This window comes from Natrix helvetica, assembly GCF_964273705.1.
Source record: "Natrix helvetica genome assembly, chromosome: 5".
NCBI classification, from domain to species: Eukaryota; Metazoa; Chordata; class Lepidosauria; order Squamata; family Natricidae; genus Natrix; species Natrix helvetica.
In genome coordinates this window covers 34,646,751-34,665,067 of record NC_138551.1, presented here as the reverse complement: position 1 = coordinate 34,665,067, position 18,317 = coordinate 34,646,751, and the positions used below count along the sequence as shown (strand labels likewise).

General features: G+C 34.7%; 1 protein-coding gene across 3 annotated transcripts in view; it reads right to left on the bottom strand.

Annotated features, from left to right (window-relative positions):
- Positions 1-18,317, bottom strand: part of PID1 (phosphotyrosine interaction domain containing 1) — a 96,097-nt gene that overhangs the window by 40,816 nt on the left and 36,964 nt on the right. For 2 of the 3 annotated variants that reach the window (XM_081953585.1, XM_081953586.1), the window contains exon 2: positions 15,201-15,347. The exons of the other annotated variant lie outside the window; for it this stretch is intronic. In XM_081953585.1, coding sequence (XP_081809711.1) covers positions 15,201-15,347 — 147 coding nt within the window. The remainder of the gene's footprint in view (positions 1-15,200; positions 15,348-18,317) is intronic. 3 annotated transcript variants of the gene reach the window in all.

Genomic DNA, 18,317 nt, shown 5'->3' with positions numbered 1-18,317 from the left:
TATACTATCTATTATCTTTCTATCAAAATTTGTAGATTTAAAAATTTTAAATTTCTTACCCATTTCCCATCATTACTAAGCATTTTACTTGCTCAACTTACTTCTCATTTATATGTAAGTTGCACATATAAATATTATTTATTTCATTTTCTGTTCTGTCTAACACAACTACTATGAGGGCTAGATAATCATTTTTTGTGTTTGATACAGTGATTTTCCAATTGATATTACTCATTGCATCATTTGATTAAATATTTGCTTCAAGTTCTCAGCCAGAAAAATCTGGAAACAAAAGTACACTCATTAGCATCTTTGACAAATACATCTCTAACATTACCAAAAAAACATTTATCTATTCTTATTTTTTTTATCTTGCATTATGTTTCAATAATAAATATTCACATATATATCATACAACGCTCTAACAGCATTCCTCAAACAACTTTCTAATTCTTTCTTAATGTAAAAGCACCTGTAGTTTACCAGCTTCTGCTGCTACATAAAAACTAATCCTGGATTTCAGACCTGACATCCTCCAGAGATGCCCTAAGCAAAATCTGTTCTGCTTCCTACAAAATTTATTCTCATGAATTTAGTCAAGAATCCTTCTCATGGAAGACCTCTAAACAGTTTTGCCTGAAAGTGTTTTGGACTTATACTCCAAATCCAATAAGAATCAAGGCATTTTTAGTTACAGAAAAACAACATGGTTGTCTTACATTCAGAACCAAGGGCGAGAACAGCTCCATTTTATTTCTTGTATTAAAACAACCTACAAGCCTAAACAAGTCTTAGATCATCTGCTATACTTAATTCATACTCAATATGAATGACTATCTCCCTATTTCATCATTTTAATTCTTAATTCGATTTTCTATGTGAAGGATCCTTGTTTAGTAGTTTTTCATCCACTTCCAAACCATGTTTTTATTTCAGCAAAATTAGTCGGGGTAGTATTTACTATATTCTGAACCATCCCTTGCTCTTGTTTGATTGCATTGTTTACAACTATCTTTTATTCTCTATTTGTATTAGATGTTTTTGTTCTTATTTTTGGCTTTATATTAATATTTTGGATTTCTCTTAATTTTTTCCTTATTCAGAAGCCTTTTACATGTTATCATTAAACTAAGCATTCTTTTCATATTTTCCATTAGCATTACCCTACATAATTTTGTGGAAGTTCATAGCATAATTTTTTCATTGTTTTTCACCTTTCCTCAAATCTAATTTACATTCTGTATATTGCCAGATCTATTATCTAATACTTTTGCAATATTTTTCCCCTCTACTTTCTTTATTTATTGCAGTTGGTTTAATGATTTTCTGTTTCATTATTTACCTTCGTATATTGTTAATACTATTACCACATTCTTGGGTATGTTAGTCAATTACAAATATTTTTATATTAGCAACACAAAGTATTTACACATTAACATTCTAAAATGCTGCATGTACTTTATAATTTACAAATAATTCCTGAATCAAATCTGTATTTATCATAGTAATATCATAATCTTGCAGCTAGATTACTACAAAATGCCCTTTAAAATATTTAGAATTACAGCTTGGGGAAAATTAATCAGTTTATTAAGATGGATGACACCAAGGAGAATGCAACATTTACCCTCATTAAGAACAACCAAATTTCTCATTATGCTCAAGTGTTCTTGCATGTGCATAAACATATAAATGAATGTCTTTTGTAAGAGATTCTAGTTTCAAAACCTGACAACAATTTCCAACAGTGGTTGTTGTGGCTTCTAACCCTTTCATTTATTCAGACCACTGCACTGCATGCTTTGGAAAAGAACCTTTTCAACATAGCTATGGCTGCAGAATTCAAATTTATATATTAAGAGGAATATAAAATATAGCTACTTTTTATAATTTATTAAGTCCACTCAGAAATAAATTAAGAGTTGTCACATTAGCTGAAGTAGATGCAATGGGGCTAGATGACTGATGATGGTGATGATGATAACAATAATGATTCATGGTGGTGAGGATGATGACAACTGTCCCATAATTCAGGAGTATTCTGTAGATCACAGATTGGGAACCACAAACCTTCTCTTTAATGGATCCTATTAACAGTACACTTAAATTGAAATAAAGAACTGAAGGAATTATGCAGTAATACATACCAACTGTTTTTTTTGTTAGGACTTATTTCTGTTTCTGGTTCAAATGTCATACAATTGTAGCCATAAGCATTAGGTAATTATACTCCATAATCCATCAAACCTTTCTTTTAAAAACAAGCATATAAACAACATGAAATATTGCTTAAAAATAAGTTGATTCCAACTAGTTATTTGACTTTTTTATTGAACAGATACCAAAACAGCTGAAGTCTGGCCTAGGTCTAGTGCTAACAAAATGCTTAGAGTTTACAGTTTAAATTAGTTTGCAACATATGCTGCAAACAACTGCTTTTTCTACAGCCATTTAGTTGTAAAGGTTGAGATCTTGCCCTTAGAATACTAGGGAGCTTAAGGCTCCAAAATTACTCAACATTTGGATAGTTTCCCTTACTTGTGTTTGCCATTATAAGCTGGATACATTTTCACCTCCATCTGCTTAACAGATGCTCAGATCAGCTTTCTGGAAGATAAGATTTCATATAAAATATCTTCAAAACATTTAGCAGGCATCTAAGCTATTAAATGCTTGGGAAGTCTGTAAGTGGTGAAAAAGCACATAATCAGTCTGTCTAGAGGAAATAATGGAAAACTAGAGTATGTCTGGAACTTTTCACTGGGTTATTTCCAATATGCCTTATATCTATCCATATCCAGACTACAGAAATGTTTGTAGGCTGAAAAAATGTGCTTTAAAAATACATCATTACTTCAGAGCATTAGCAACTATGTTCTTTCAGGAGTTGGACTTTTTTGAAGATAGCAAAGAAAACTGAATTTTCAGTCACTTCCCACACTGAGAACTAAAACCAAGATGGTATGTCATTATTACAATGAGCTTAGATGATCCTTTGCTCTCTATATTCTTCAGTCCCAATTTGTCTTAGTCCCAATCATGTCTAGAGAAGATTCATTTTTATTTCTGTGATAGTTTTAAAGGCAATATTGTAATGTTATTAGTTTCCACTGAATTTTTCTCTCAGTTCTCATGCAATCTGATTGAACAAAAGTGTTGGTGAAATCCTAATGAATAGAATGTGATATTCTTACCAATATAGGAATGTGCTTTCTTTCACCAAAATTTCACCTCTTTACTGACCTATGGTCTCCCCGACTTCCCAGATTTCAATTACATTTCAAAGGATTTCAAAGAACTTTTCTCCCTGATGTTCTGCAAACTGGGTTGTGCGACTATGAATGCAAAATACAATACAGCATGACATAGCAATTATCCCATTGCTACCAATAAAAGAAAATAAAATATTTTTCACAGGTGAAGAAAACCTTTGAAAAACCGCAAGGCAGATTCAGTTTTATGAATGCTAACTGATTTATCTATGGATAGAAAAAATATAAATTGTATAGAAAGTACAGCACAGCTTTGCCCAAGATCCATCACAGAACAGAACTCTTTATTGGACACATAAGGACTTTGTTTCCAGTGCATAAGCTCTCAGTGTAAACACATAGTTACATTAAAATATTAGCAATTACTATTCAACCCCATGATTAAATACTATAATACTCATACACAGTAGCCTATACCAAATATTCCTGTACTAAGTATGCATATACTTCCTAGCTCTGGGAACAATCAAGTATGGATAACAAGTTAGCTATGGTTTCACTAGCCAAATTTAGCAGTTTGTGGATTTCCATCCATCCAGAAGCTAGAGAATAAGTAAACAAACAGAACGGAACTTCTGTTCTTTGACTTCTTTAAAGGTCTACCACGTCATCAGTGGCTATATAGCTCCAACCAAACATGAATGATAGCCAAGCATAACCATAAATAATTCTGTTTTATGGTTTAATATAAGATGAAGAACTTTCTTATAGCTGAAGATTTCACTTAACATTGACCAGATTAATAAATAGGAATTTAGGATTTTTCAGACATGAAATGGGTACTTAAAACTCCCCAATCTTCTAAAAATCCAAAAACCAACAGGCTGAAAAAAATGTAGCCCTATACAATGCAGGAGGCCATGAAGTTCTTATGGACTCTGCAGAAATGTGTGGCTTCTGCAGATGTGTGCAATAAATAGGAAATCATGCCCTAGCATGGCCATGCTAGCACAATCATATTGGCAGCAAGTCTATTACTGTGTTAACATGGAGAAGAACAGTACAAAATGCTGCAATAATAAATAAAACCCAATAAAGCTTGAAAAATTTGTTGGCATAATGGTAAATTACATTAAGACTAAATAGAACTCCTCTTAATCTCTATTAAAACTTAGCACAACGTACATTTTTAGTAGTCTATAGTTTCACCAAGAGTAAGTTTAAATAGTTTGCAATAAATTTCACTGTGTTAACCCAAAGAATTATTATTTAAGCTTTTAACAGGGTTTTTTAAATGTTAAAACATACAAATTGTAGAATAACAACAAAAGATACTGATAAAACGTAAGTAAAAAATTAATAGAAACTAGTGATGAACAGAAAAAGCAGAAGTAAACTAGTTGTCTTCTTCTTTATTGCTAGTTTCTTTTTTGGTGATGTGATGTTCCCTTCTCTTTCATTTATCTGTACATTTCATTTCTGTGTTGTGCGTAGCATAAACTTAAATTTAACTAGACTTTTAGTATAGATATATATTAGCAGTTTTTGCCACTTACACATTCTCTAATTTTATTTTTACATCTTGTATCATTGACAAAGTTTCTCTTTTCCAATGTTGATAAAGTATTTATAATGGGTGTGTTTATACCTTTTGAAAAGATCAGAAGCTATTTTTCCCCTGATTCTTGTTTAGATAATTATCTTTTCCTTCCTTCCTTATTTCCTCCTCTTTGAATTTTTTTTTTATTTTTTCCTTATTATTTTTTCTTTGACGTCTTTTACTTACAAAAAAATGTTAATATTGTTAATAATATATTAAAAACAGGAATTGGAACAGAGACACATTAAAGGAGAAATGAAAATAGATATTGTACAGCTGCTGTGTAGTTTAATGCACTTTAATTATATGTTTCCAAAAAGATTTCCAAAATATTCCAAGGAAAAAAAATTAAAACTATTGAAATAGAACATCCAGTTTATTGCAAAATAACCTGGCTCCTTATATATTCAAATAATTATAAACTTCACTTTTACACATAAACACAGATATAAAAAACTATTATAGTTCTATACAAGGCTTTCTTGCCAAAAACTGTATTTTTGGGGAAACATTTTAGAAAATGCTTTAGAAAAAGTTCTGAGTACTCATACCGTTAGAAAAAAATTACGGTAATGGAAGAAATGTTATTTTGAATTTTACATAAAATTGGAAACTTCTAGGAACATACAATTGGGAGCTTTTAAAGACTTCTTGTTTCTCTGATAGTACAAGATTAGTCTTTAGTTCCTTCATATATCCACAAAACAGAGGGGAAAATTAAAATATGCACTGTATGGTGCTTTTGGCTCCTGGGATGCCAAAAGGGAAGCCACGGAATATGATATGAAAAGAAGATAACTAGTACCCTGTTTCCCTGAAAATAAAACCTCCCCAGACAATAAGCCCAATCAGGCTTTTGGGCGCATGTGCTAAAATAAGCCCTCCTCCTAAAATAAGCCCTCCCTGAAAATATTGCAACACAGCAGCAGCCATAAGGTGACCACGCTCGTCGTCTCCTGCACCTCAAAAATAATAAGACTTCCCCGAAAATAAGGCTAAGTGCTTATTTCAGGGGTCAAATGAAAATAAGACACTGTCTTATTTTCGTAAAAACACGGTAAACAGTATTAACAAATAAATGACGAAATGAATGTCTGAATGACTGAACAAATGAAAAAGACTTAAGTAATGTGATTGAAAAGCTATGAGAAAAGAAAAGGCTGCAATAATTTCCTGATTGGACTCTAGCAACATACTCTTGCTTCTCTTTGAAGACCATCCAGACATTACAACTCATTCAAAATACAGGAGCTCACACAGTGTTGGGCACCCTTCAGATTGCCCAAAATTCCTCATTGCTGCATGAGCTGCATTGGCACCAAGCTTCTTTCTGAATACAATTCAAGGTTGTTAAGCTAATGATGATTTAATAGCTGACCAGCTGCTGTAAGGCTGGAAACCAAGATGATGCAATGAGAATGAGCCAGCAGGATTATCACTTTAAGAGCCTGCCTATATAAAAGAGGCACTGTGAGGGGGCTTTCTTTCACTGAGTGTACTTCCCTGTTATAGTTGAAGATTGATTGATTGCCTGGCTTTGCCTACTGCATAATATATATATTATATATTGTTGTTAGCCACCCAGACTTACGTGCCACAAGTATGAATACACACACACACACACACTCACACACACACACACTCATCAAACATCACAAGTACAAAGTGGATACAAACAAACAGAATGTGGGAAATGTTGACAAGAAACGTAAAAGGATTATGCTATAGAGAAGCATATAGAGATATCACTTCTGTTAATGGGAAGTATCAGAAAAGACACTTGGTAGAATGATGAAGTGACAGATGCTATGGATGGCAAAAAACTAAAACTAAAATGGAAATAAAATATTTAGAGTGTTTTTTTGTGGAAATAAAAAAATTGTTCAAAGGACCCTCCATAGTTTCTTAGAGTGTAAAGGGATGGAGGAAGGAAAAATGTACTTTCAGACTTGTAAGAGTTTGAGGGGTCGTCGGTGCTCTCTGAGCTTGGTTGTTTTGTTGCAGACATTTCATTACCCAAACTAGTTAACATCATCACTGCTAAGGAGTAGGGTTTGCTCTCAAGTTTATATGCAAAACAAATATTTAAAATAAAAACAAACAGGTGAAAAAAGAACATCACTTGTGATTGAATGGAGTTGTTGAAATTCTCAAAATGAGAGTTTTAAAGGTAGTGTATGAAGATCCAAATGCATGGAGAGGTACAATGAATGGTACTGATATAAACTAGATTTGGATGTTCCTTTCTCTTATCTTGTGTTTAATTTATTTGGCTTATTATTTTTACTCCTTTTCTGCCCTTTGTAGAAGTGTATTGCGTTTACCCTGAACAGCAACAGCATGAGAGAAACATATGTCTGCATACATGCAAGTTCCTACAAAATATATACTGTTAAGTAAATAGAAATTCTATAAAAGGAGAAATGTAATGCAGAACAAACTAACACTATGGGGAACAGCAAGTGTTGCTGTGGTTTTATATTTCCTATTTCTTATCCCTGAGACTTACAGTTATTATAAAGGAGTTTTGAGAAAATTAAAATAAACTGTGTTTTATTTTTTAAAAAAACAGCACATACCATTAAATTAAAAAAGCTGCAAATCAAAATTTCACCAAGCAAGAATTATTTTATTTGAAGACAGGCAAGGAAGTAAAATACAGAACAGAGAACTTAACTATTTTAAGAATATCCTAAAGGAAGTGTTCTGTCACAAATAGAGATGCATTCAGCAAATCTTCAGTGGGATAATGGGAGTCAGAAATCCCCAGAGGTAGCATTAAGTTAATCACCATTAACCAACTCTTACAACTTTTCTGATGGTGTTATGAGAATGGATCACACTTCTTTGCCTCTTTTTCTCTATTACAACCCATTTATAGTTGTGCTTACTCCACATGGAAGGAGGACACCCAGGTTGAAATCTCAAATGACTATGAAGTTTACTTGTGATTTTGGATCACCCAAAATTAATTCATTTATGAGATCCCAAATCCATATCAACAAAGTACAAAAGATGGATACCTAAATGCAAATATTATTTGACAACTTAAACCATTGTATATTCTTCCTAGGCCAGTGATGGCGAACCTTTTTTGGCTCGCGTGCCACAAGTGTGGGGAGTGCAGGGGGGTCGAGTGCAGGCGTGCCGCACCCATAATGCAACGCGCGACCCCCCCATTTTTACATGTTTTTTTTTTGCCCTCCCCATGCTCCAGGGGCTTTATAGGAGCCTGGGGAGGGCGAAAAGAGCCTCCCCCGACCCCCCGGAGGCCCTCCAGAGGCTTCAGGGACTGTCCAGAGACTTCCCTGAAGCCTTCGGTGTGCTTAAAACCACCCTCCGAGCAAACCGGAAGTGACTTCCGGGTTGCTCGGAGCGTCGTTTTAAGCGCTCCGAAGGCATCAGGGAAGCCTCGGACGGTCCCTGAAGCCTTCGGAGCGCTTAAAACCACCCTCCGACCAAACCGGAAGTGACTTCCGGGTTGCTCGGAGGGTGGTTTTAAGCGCTCCGAAGGCATCAGGAAAGCCTCGGACGGTCCCTGAAGCCTTCGGAGCGCTTAAAACCACCCTCCGAGCAAACCGGAAGTGACTTCCGGGTTGCTCGGAGGGTGGTTTTAAGCGCTCCGAAGGCATCAGGGAAGCCTCGGACGGTCCCTGAAGCCTTCGGAGCGCTTAAAACGACCCTCCGAGCAACCCGGAAGTCACTTCCGGTTTGCTCGGAGGGTCGTTTTAAGCGTTCCGAAGGCTTCAGGGACGGTCCCTGAAGCCTCCGGGGGGGCGGGGGGGCTCTTTTCGCCCTCCCCAGGCTCCTAATAAAGCCTCTGGAGCCTGGGGAAGGCGAAAAATAGCTTTTAAAAAGGTGAAGTCAGCTGGCCAGCGCGCGCATGCGCGCTGGCTAGTTGACAGGGCAGCGCCTCGCGTGCCCTGACAAATGGCTCCGCGTGCCACTTGTGGCACGCGTGCCATAGGTTCGCCATCACGGTCCTAGGCTTTGCAGAAATTCCAGAAATTATTTCTGCAATACATTGTTTTTGTCTACAAAATAAAGTTAAACAGCTGTCAGAATATTTTTCTGTTTTAGGAGTCACAAATCCTGAATATTAATCTTAATAAGAATTACAAGAGAAAAAGGTCCTATCTAGCCACTATTTCTCAACATAACCTACAACACATAAGGAAGGGAATGTACTTTAAATAGGAAGAAAAATATTAAATAATATCATAAAATAATTATAGTGTAAACAGAATGTCCTTTTTATTTAAAAATTTATACTAGTGTTACTAAATGTAAGCTTATATAAACATTTCCATTTCAGACAAAACTTCCCAATATTTCTTTTAAAAAGGTTCCACCACCACAGCAAAATTGAGATTTTAAGGTTGGCTTCTAGATAATATCAGAATAATTTAGTTTCTGTCTAGGTATAAGGTACCTATCTCTCTAGACATAAGCAAAATCTTAAATCATACTTAAATTATCTATGGTGTGATAATGCATATTATTGTGAAGAATCCTATGCCTAGCAGTATCATTATACTTTATTCCAGAATTGAAACATGGCAAGAAGGAAAGGGAAAGAAGAAAGGGGGACGGGGGAAGAGATAAGTTGGAATTACAAATATGCTAAAGTCATGGCTCAAACAGAATATCAGAAAGTGAAGCAAAGGGGAGAAGGCTACTGTACTGAATAAGTGTCTAAAACTATAATTTAAGGAACAGTGCTGCGTAAGAATGTGTCCCTATACTGAACCATTTCCCAATCATAATGAAATATTCTAAATACAGTTGACATCAATTCTTTCCTAAAAGTTCTGTGAGAAAAAATTTAGACATGTGTCGGCTTTATGAAGGCTTACTATGGATCCATATAAGTCATTTCATTTCATAAGTCTATTTCTTAGTTCAGGGTATTGACAATTCTGATCAGTTCTTGATAAGTTCTTAAATTTGTTATCAGCCAAACTGATTCCTAAAAAAAAGTAAAGAGTATCAATATATTTTCTTATAGATAATATGATTAAAGGATCTGATTTCCTGAAAACTGTTGGGAAAAAGATGAATAACACATATAACTCTATTTCACAAGGAAGCAATGTTTTTCAAGCTCCATAGAGCAAAAAGTATACCCATCCTAATACAGTTTAGAAATAAAGTCCAGTTTTAGAAATAAAGAATGGTCCATCTAGCAAAGCCAATTGAAGTTGAAATGCAGTGTCGGCATTAATCATCACAAAGAGTCAACTAGCTGTTGGATAGGCTAGTAACCATGGCAACCCTGCCTAGATATTACTCATACAAATTACACAAGTTATATTTTTGTGGTCCCATCCAGAAGCCAAAATGATCATTAAAAAGGTGAAACTGTTCTTCAAGAACATGACAATTAGCAATGACAGCAGAATATGTCCAAAGTGACCAGAACAATATATTTCAAGCTTGCTTTATCATCTAATGTCAAAAAGCATTAAATGGGATAAATATGAACTGTGTTTATTATATATATAAGGATAGTTACAGCCAGAGATTTGATAATATTCTGTACGGATCTGCTGAGTGTGTGCTGCTTACGAAAGATAAGCAGGTTTTTTTTGTAAAATTGTAAAGATTAAAAAGCTAAGAAATGTTGAACTGTGCAGCATGTAAATATTAAAAACCTCCAATGTTCTGAATTCCATTTAAGGAAATATATATATACTATTTCATTTATGAAGCCACGTCCGAACCCAAGATGTTTAAATTAAGTCAACAAAAGAAATTATACATGAAAGCCAAATTAGTTATTTAATTGGTGTGCAACTATAATATTGTGTTTTATAAAATTACAGGTAGAGCAACTATCTGTTTAAGAAGTGTAAAATTTTATTTGAGTGCTTACTGTATACTGGGATAGTGATAGTTTAATTATCAACTCAATCCACTACAAGATGAGGCTTTTTCCATTAAAAATGATTGGCCGCATTAGATTGGTAGACTGATGTGTTTTGACTGATGTTTTTTAACAGTCTAGGACTGAACGAGAGCTAACACCTTACCCTTGTCTTTTGTAAGATATTTGTGATCACTCTTTTTCAAAGGGCCTTTGGAAAATGAGCAGCCATTTTATTTATTTGAAGCGATTGCATAACTGGGCCAATCTAAAAGTTTTTTTAAAAAAATTCAATAGTTTTAATGTATGTGTATTTGCCTTGTATCACTATTGATTTCTACTGAGAGAAAGTGACTGGCCCAAGACTCACAGCCTGTTAGTTTCTAGCCTGATTCCTTAAACACTATACCACATTGGCTCTCTTTTATAGTTAAATCTATTTCTATAATAAATTTAAATGTATTATAAAATTATAATATAATTTTAATTTATAAACCACCAAAAGCTTTGGTTGTTAGGTGGATTAGAAATAAAATACATACAATAAACTGATAATAATGAACATGGAAAGAATTATTTCTTTTTCTGTATGTGTATGTGTGTATGTGTATGTTTATATGTATATATGTATGTGCTTTTATTGTACGCCGCCCCGAGTCCCTTGTGGAGAGGGAGCGGCTAACTAATTAAATTATTTATTATTATTATTATTATTATTATTATTATTATTATTATTATTATTATTATTATTATTATTATTATTATTATTATTATTATTATTATTATTTATCACAAATGGAGAATTTGGGGAAATCTTTCCCAATGCAATTACATGCCAATTAATCTTAATGTAATGGAATCTATGGCAGAGCTTTTTCCGACTTTTTAAGCTTTGAAAAATGCTTAGCAGGTAATAAATCCTTTTCTCCAACAAATAACTCTGTCTTCTGCAATGCATTTCATGCCATCTTCACAAAACAGACATATGGCAGAGCATCTTATATGTCAGATCTTTGACATCTAAAACTGTGACACATTTCCTGCATGTATTGTTATCTTAAAAGAAGTCCAATTCTAAATTTTAAAAAAGGAAAACTTTTATAATCCTCTGTTTTTGTAATCATAATATGTAAATCAATTTCTACAGTAGTTTCTTAAACTTTTCATACATTTAGGACAATTTTTTATTAAAGATTTAACAGAGGTTGTACACCATGTACAATAAAACACAGTGATAGCTTTTACTATGCAGCAACCATCTTGTGAGAAAGTCTCTGTCTCTGTCTCTCTGTGTCTTTCTGTCTCTCTCTGTCTCTGTCTCTCATAATTATCATTTAATTTTCTTCCAAGGATTAAATACCCAGAGATTCTAAATAAGTCCATTAGTGAGAATACATTAATATATATATAGAGAGAGATGTAACTATGCATTTAGGATATCATCTATGATCTAAATTACCAATCTACAAACACCTGATAATAGATTAAGTGTTTTCCTGAATAATTAGTAATCTGTTTTCTGTTCTAAAACTTTATAATTTTTATTATATGTTAAAAAAAGAAAAACTGGCAGTTTTGAGTTTTTGTTTACCAGGATAATTTACAGTTCACAGCTCCATGTTAACATACTTTTTTCATCCTATTATTTTCAGTAAAATAACTGTAGCTACAGTTTCAATTAGAGATTTTCACACAAATGTTGTTCCCTTTATTTCCCTGTCTTCAGAATATGAGCATTATGAGGATTTATATATTAAACACCACAAATAGAAAAAATTATTAATTAACTTTGTATGCTGCCAAAACCTTGTGGATTCTCAGTGATAAACAGCGTACTGACATATAAAATATGCACAGTAAAAGAAAAAAGCATAATACAAGTCCATAAACAAAACCACCAAACAACAGCGAACAGACATTCAGATGACTATGGTGGTGATAATATTAATGTTAATATTAATGCAACCTTCAGTGATAGAGATAAATGTTTATCACCTCAGTAAGTGTATTATGGGAGGAAATTTAAGGCTTTTGACTCTTTCAAAGCAGAAGTGAAACCATGTAACATGTGACCCATTGCAAATGAGGTGCTGTGATCTTCCAAGAAGTGAAAGTTACTGTCAAACCACATCAGCAAAGAACCAAACTGATCATCAATTTCTCTCCAAAGCTCTTCCTTCTCTTGTCTAACCACCACATCCTCTATTTGCTTTTACCATCCTACCTTTTCCTTTTATATTCTAGCCAGTACCCATTGTTGCACAACAACTGTTGCCGTCATTAAAATAAATATTTTTGTATTCAGATTACTAAATATAAAAAGATAAAATTGCCCATCTATGTGCTAACAAGGACTGACTTTGTTTGGTTTCAGAGCCTAGAAAAGGATGTTCCGTGGGTGTTGCCACTTGAAGCAACCAACCCAGAACTCTATAAGATGAAAATTGTGCCAGAATTTGCTAAGAGGTATACTAAATATAATAAACAATTATATGAAAAAAATTATATAAGGATGAGGATATTTTCAGTGGATGTTTAAAAGCCCTTCCTTCCTTCCTTCCTTCCTTCTTTTGAGTCACTGTTAAATTTGGTGACTGCCCCGATTAGTTCCTATAGTTTTTTTGGCAAGGTTTTTCAAAAGTGGTTTGCCTACTTCATAGGGCTAAAAGAGATTTGCTTTATGCATAAAGTGGGACTAAACTCAGTTTCGTGGTTTCTAGATTTGTGCCTTCAACATTATACCAAAATGACTATCATCTACCAACAGGCAAGCAACATTTCAATGCCTGATAAAAAGGAGGATGCTCATAGAAGTGGAAGAGCAACCACTTGTAAAAATATGGTAAACTTGTCATTTCGTTCTTTTCTATGTTTGACTAAAAAATGGTCTTATATTTCCATGAAGCTGCCAAATTATATTTAATTGTTTAGGGCAGAGACTGTCAGCTGCCCAAGACTGTAATTTCTTGAAAAATATTATTAAGAAAAATACTTTTCCTTCTTCCATAGTTGGGGTTTTTTTAACCTCTAAAAAACAACTGATATTTAAAAATATTGCTATATAACACATACACATAATACCTTTGCCTGTTACTGAATGGGCTTTTATAAAATTTCATGACAAAAACAAACACAGCGCTGACAGGTTGAGTAAAATTAGTAGCACATTTGGAGGCACAAACTGCTAAAGGAAGCGTCCACAATGAAACTATCTGAGTTGACAGTTTTCTAGCAACAAAACAGAATCTACAGATGCTAAGGCTCACCCAGTATTTCAAATGATTGCATTTTGCTATTCTGCCGCAATTACATAAAATTTCAACTGTTAAAATTAGGTTAAGAAAGCATCAAATATGAAGGCAATGCATACAGTCCAGCCCTTTTTTTCCTGATTAGGATAAAGGGGCCCAGGCAGGAGGCCTGTAGTCCCATTATCCACTGACAACCATCACAGAAGTCATGAAATAAATCTTGCATCTTATATACCATATTTTTAGCTCCATAAGACACTTCGCCTCCCCCCCCACACACAAAAAAAAGTTGGTGGAAATGTCTGAGCGTCCTATGGTGAACAGCAGCCAGGCGGGGCGGTGGGGTCCTTTTACAGTGCTGAACCCAGCCTATTCTGTTTTTATCATTGCCCGCCTCTTCTGTCTCTTTTCTGCAGTGAAGGGTCAACAGGCAGAACTGGCATATGAGAGGACATCTATCTGTGGTCCTCTCAGGCTCTGCCTGATATTTTTTTGTCTTGTTTTCCTCCTCTAAACCTAGGTGCCTCTTATGGTCTGGAGCATCTTATGGAGCAAAAAATATGGTTATTATGTATTCTGCCAATCCATCACAGTAGTTTTATTTAAAATCATATATATTTGTTAAATAGTTTAAATTTCATCTTTTGAGACTTTATTTGTATGGAATGTCTTTATTTGTATGTTTGATTCTTTTTATTCGTTTAAGGATGTTTTGAGTCAAGTCTCCCATAATCTGGTATTCATCAGACGTTTTGCTCTTCAGTTCCTTCAGTCGACAACTATTCTGACTGACTGAAGGTTGATGGGAATTGATCTACAACATCAGTTGGAAACTAAGTCACTGTATGCTATTTAAGGGACCAACGTATTCAAAATTGCAGCTGCTTAATGTGTCAATGAAAGCCAGTCTGGTGTAGTGGTTAAAGCATCAGACTAGAAACTGAGAGACTATTAGTTCTAGTACTGCCTTAGGCACAAAACAAACTGGGTTACCTTAGGATAGTCACTCTCTCTCAACCCTAGGAAGGAGGCAATGGCAAATCACTTCCAAGGAAACTATACTGACTTGTCCAGGCAAAAAATTGTCAACAATAAAATTTTAATTTGACCAATATTTTTCCTAATATTTTTTACCCTAGGATTAATAACATGCCAGTTTTATCAATTGGTGATCATATTGTGAAACATAGATGTTTAGATTCCTGTTTTCATTTATTTTGTATCAAAATGGAATATTGCCAGAGAAGATATGTTGCTTAGTTATTACATACCTTGCATCCAGCATGTGTCCGAGTCTTCATTAATGGAGCTGTGGTGCACAACTCAATGGCTTCTGGCTCATGGAAGATTACAGTAGGAAGAGGTTCCTTCCGAAGAGTTAAGACATTTAGCTTAGTCTTCAACATGGTCTGAAAATGCTAAATGAAATAAAAACAAAGATAATATGGAGTTTTTTTCTGGTTTTATAGAATTTATGTGCTTGAATAAAATAAAAATATATGAAGGTCAATATTTCTACCTGACTTGTTCTAAGCATCTGTGCAGTGAAATGGAAACATTGCAAGAAGAAGTGAAAATTGCTTAAGTTCATGTAAACAAGCAAGAAAGGAAGATAATGTCATCTAAGTTTTCTTTAAAATTATTAATGATACAGATGAAAGAAAGAAAAGAATGTAAACATTATTGTCTAATAATCCCCAGTTCAGTTCCTCAAAATCATTGTAAAAACTCAACTCTGCTGAATGGCAATAAAATCCCCCAGTAGGGTCTGTGTAATATATCTTGTTATTAAAACAAAACCTGCATTTTGTCTCAAAAGGGCAGAAAGAAAAAAATCTAGAATTTAAATCTTGGAATCTAAATATATAAAAGGCTTTATATATACTGTAAGGGGCATTTTTTGTGTGTTTTATGACCTCATTTTTGTCCCTAAAAATGAATGAACTGATTGAGTCATGTCTAAGAGCTTGTGCTAAGTAAGCAAATATATACTAAGAGGTCAAGTATCTGAAGTGTTTATAGTTGAACCTGATATGAAAACTGGTAAGAATTGTGATCCAAACATGTCTGTTTTGAAGCAAGTTATTTTTATATTCAGTGGTAAGTTTAAATAGCTCAGGATCAAAATGATATAATGGATTAGTTTCTTTTACAGCAAGACAGAGTTGAAAAAGACATCCATTACAGGTGCCACCAAGTATAAACTTTCCCTCACTTACTGAGGAAAATGATGAATATACTACCTTCCAACAACATGTTTTCTCGTTTATTTTGTGCTTTTTTTGTTTATTGAAGAAACATTTCATGTTCTGGCTCACTACTGTCTAACTAAAAATATTCCACAAAATTACTACTTTTTCTGCAGTTGCTTTTTATCTTTCCATTTACTATAAACATTAACTTCGTGAAATGCAATGACCTGCCTTTATTTATCTCATCACATTGCCTGAAAAGGACTTTCTGCCAGGAACAAGGCCATGATACTTAAATATCTGAAAATACATTTTCTAGGTACATTTTTGGAAAATAAATATTGAAATAATTTTCAGTGATGTAACAGAGAGAGGATGGAGAAGACTTTCATAAAAAAATAGCTGCTGGTAGAATGTAGGAAATGAAATGCTTTTGAAATTTTAGCTCTAAGTCTGCTCTACACATTCATCTCAAAAACCTCATGAAAGGTGAGATAAGAGCACTTTTACAGCACTACATTTTTCCTAGAGTACTGATGGCGAACCTTTTTGGCACTGAGTGCCCAAACTGGAATGTGCATGCATGCGCATGTACTGGAGCACTGGAAACCTGAAGACGAACTGGTCAGCACATACATGCCTGGCTTTTAGCTGCTTTTTGCTGATTTTAAGGATGGGTTTTTGGGGCCATTATCAGGCCTTTTCAGGCCAAAAGCAGCCTGAAAACGGCCTGAAAAACAGCCTAAAAACAAGAAGTTTTTCAGGCCTTTTTGGGCTGTTTTCTGGTGCTCCGATGCCTGCGAACATCAGCTGGAAACCAGCAGGTGACAGTTTGTGTGCCCATAGAAAGGGCTGTGTTTGCCATCTCTGGCATGCGTGCCATAGGTTTGCTATCATGGTCCTAGAAGTTTAGCCATTGAATATATAGAAGCAGGTGTAATCCATCCCACACTGTTTAAATGTCTAAAAAACAGTATATTCATATATGTGTGTGGTGTGTGTGTGTGTGTATTTGTGTTACAACCACTGGTATGCCCAAATATGGGAGGGAGCTCACTACTCCCTCTTTCTATCATTCGGCTCATCACAGAAGATCATACAGGCAGAAAACCATATTTTTATTTTTAATGTTGCCTTTTTATATTTGTGTTGTATTTGTGCATGCCAGGGGTTGTAACACAAATACATACCTATTTCCCTGGCTCAGCTGATAAGGAGGAGAGCCTGTGGCTTAGTGGCTAATATAACTGCCTGATATGTAATACAGCCCTGGTTCGAATCCCAGTAAGGGTATGGCTAGATGATGAGAGCTAAATAGCTTGAAATGGATCTATACTAGTCTCCCTTTATTTATTTATCAGCACAAATACAACACACACACACACACACACACACACACATATATATATATATATATATGCTGGTTTTGTTGTATTCGGGTCTTTTCCCGTGTAAGGTTGAGATTGTCTTTGCAACGTTTCGGCAGGATCACACCTGCCATCTTCAAGCTGTGGGCTTAAAATGGGAACCAACCAAATAAGCCCACAGCTTGAAGATGGCAGGTGTGATCCTGCCGAAACGTTGCAAAGACAATCTCAACCTTACACGGGAAAAGACCCGAATACAACAAAACCAGCATACCTACACCCGTGAAAATCTACGAAAACAAATATATATATTTGTTTATATATATATGTTGTAATTGTACTGATAAATAAATAAAGGGAGACTAGGATAGATCTATTTCGAGCTAATTAGCTCTCATCAGCTAGCCATACCCTTACTGGGATTAGAACCCAGGCTGTATATATCTTAGGCAGGAGTCTTAACCACTCAGCCACGGGTTCTCTTCCTTATCAGGTTGTAACATAAATACATACATACATACATACATACATACATACATACATACATACATACATACATACATACATATATTAGATAGATAGATAGATAGATAGATAGATAGATAGATAGATAGATAGATAGATAGGGAGGGAGGGAGGGAGGGAGGGAATGTGTCTGTGTCTGTGTTCAGGCATGTTAATCGATGTTCCGATTCTTTCCTCCCTTGTCGAACACAGCTTTGGCTGTTCCTCCCCAGAAAATAACGCTGAGCTGTCTGATGTTGATTTAACAGCATTTTCTCTGGCTTTCTCCCACACCTCCTCCCTCTTCTTCTGTCTCGCAGGCACA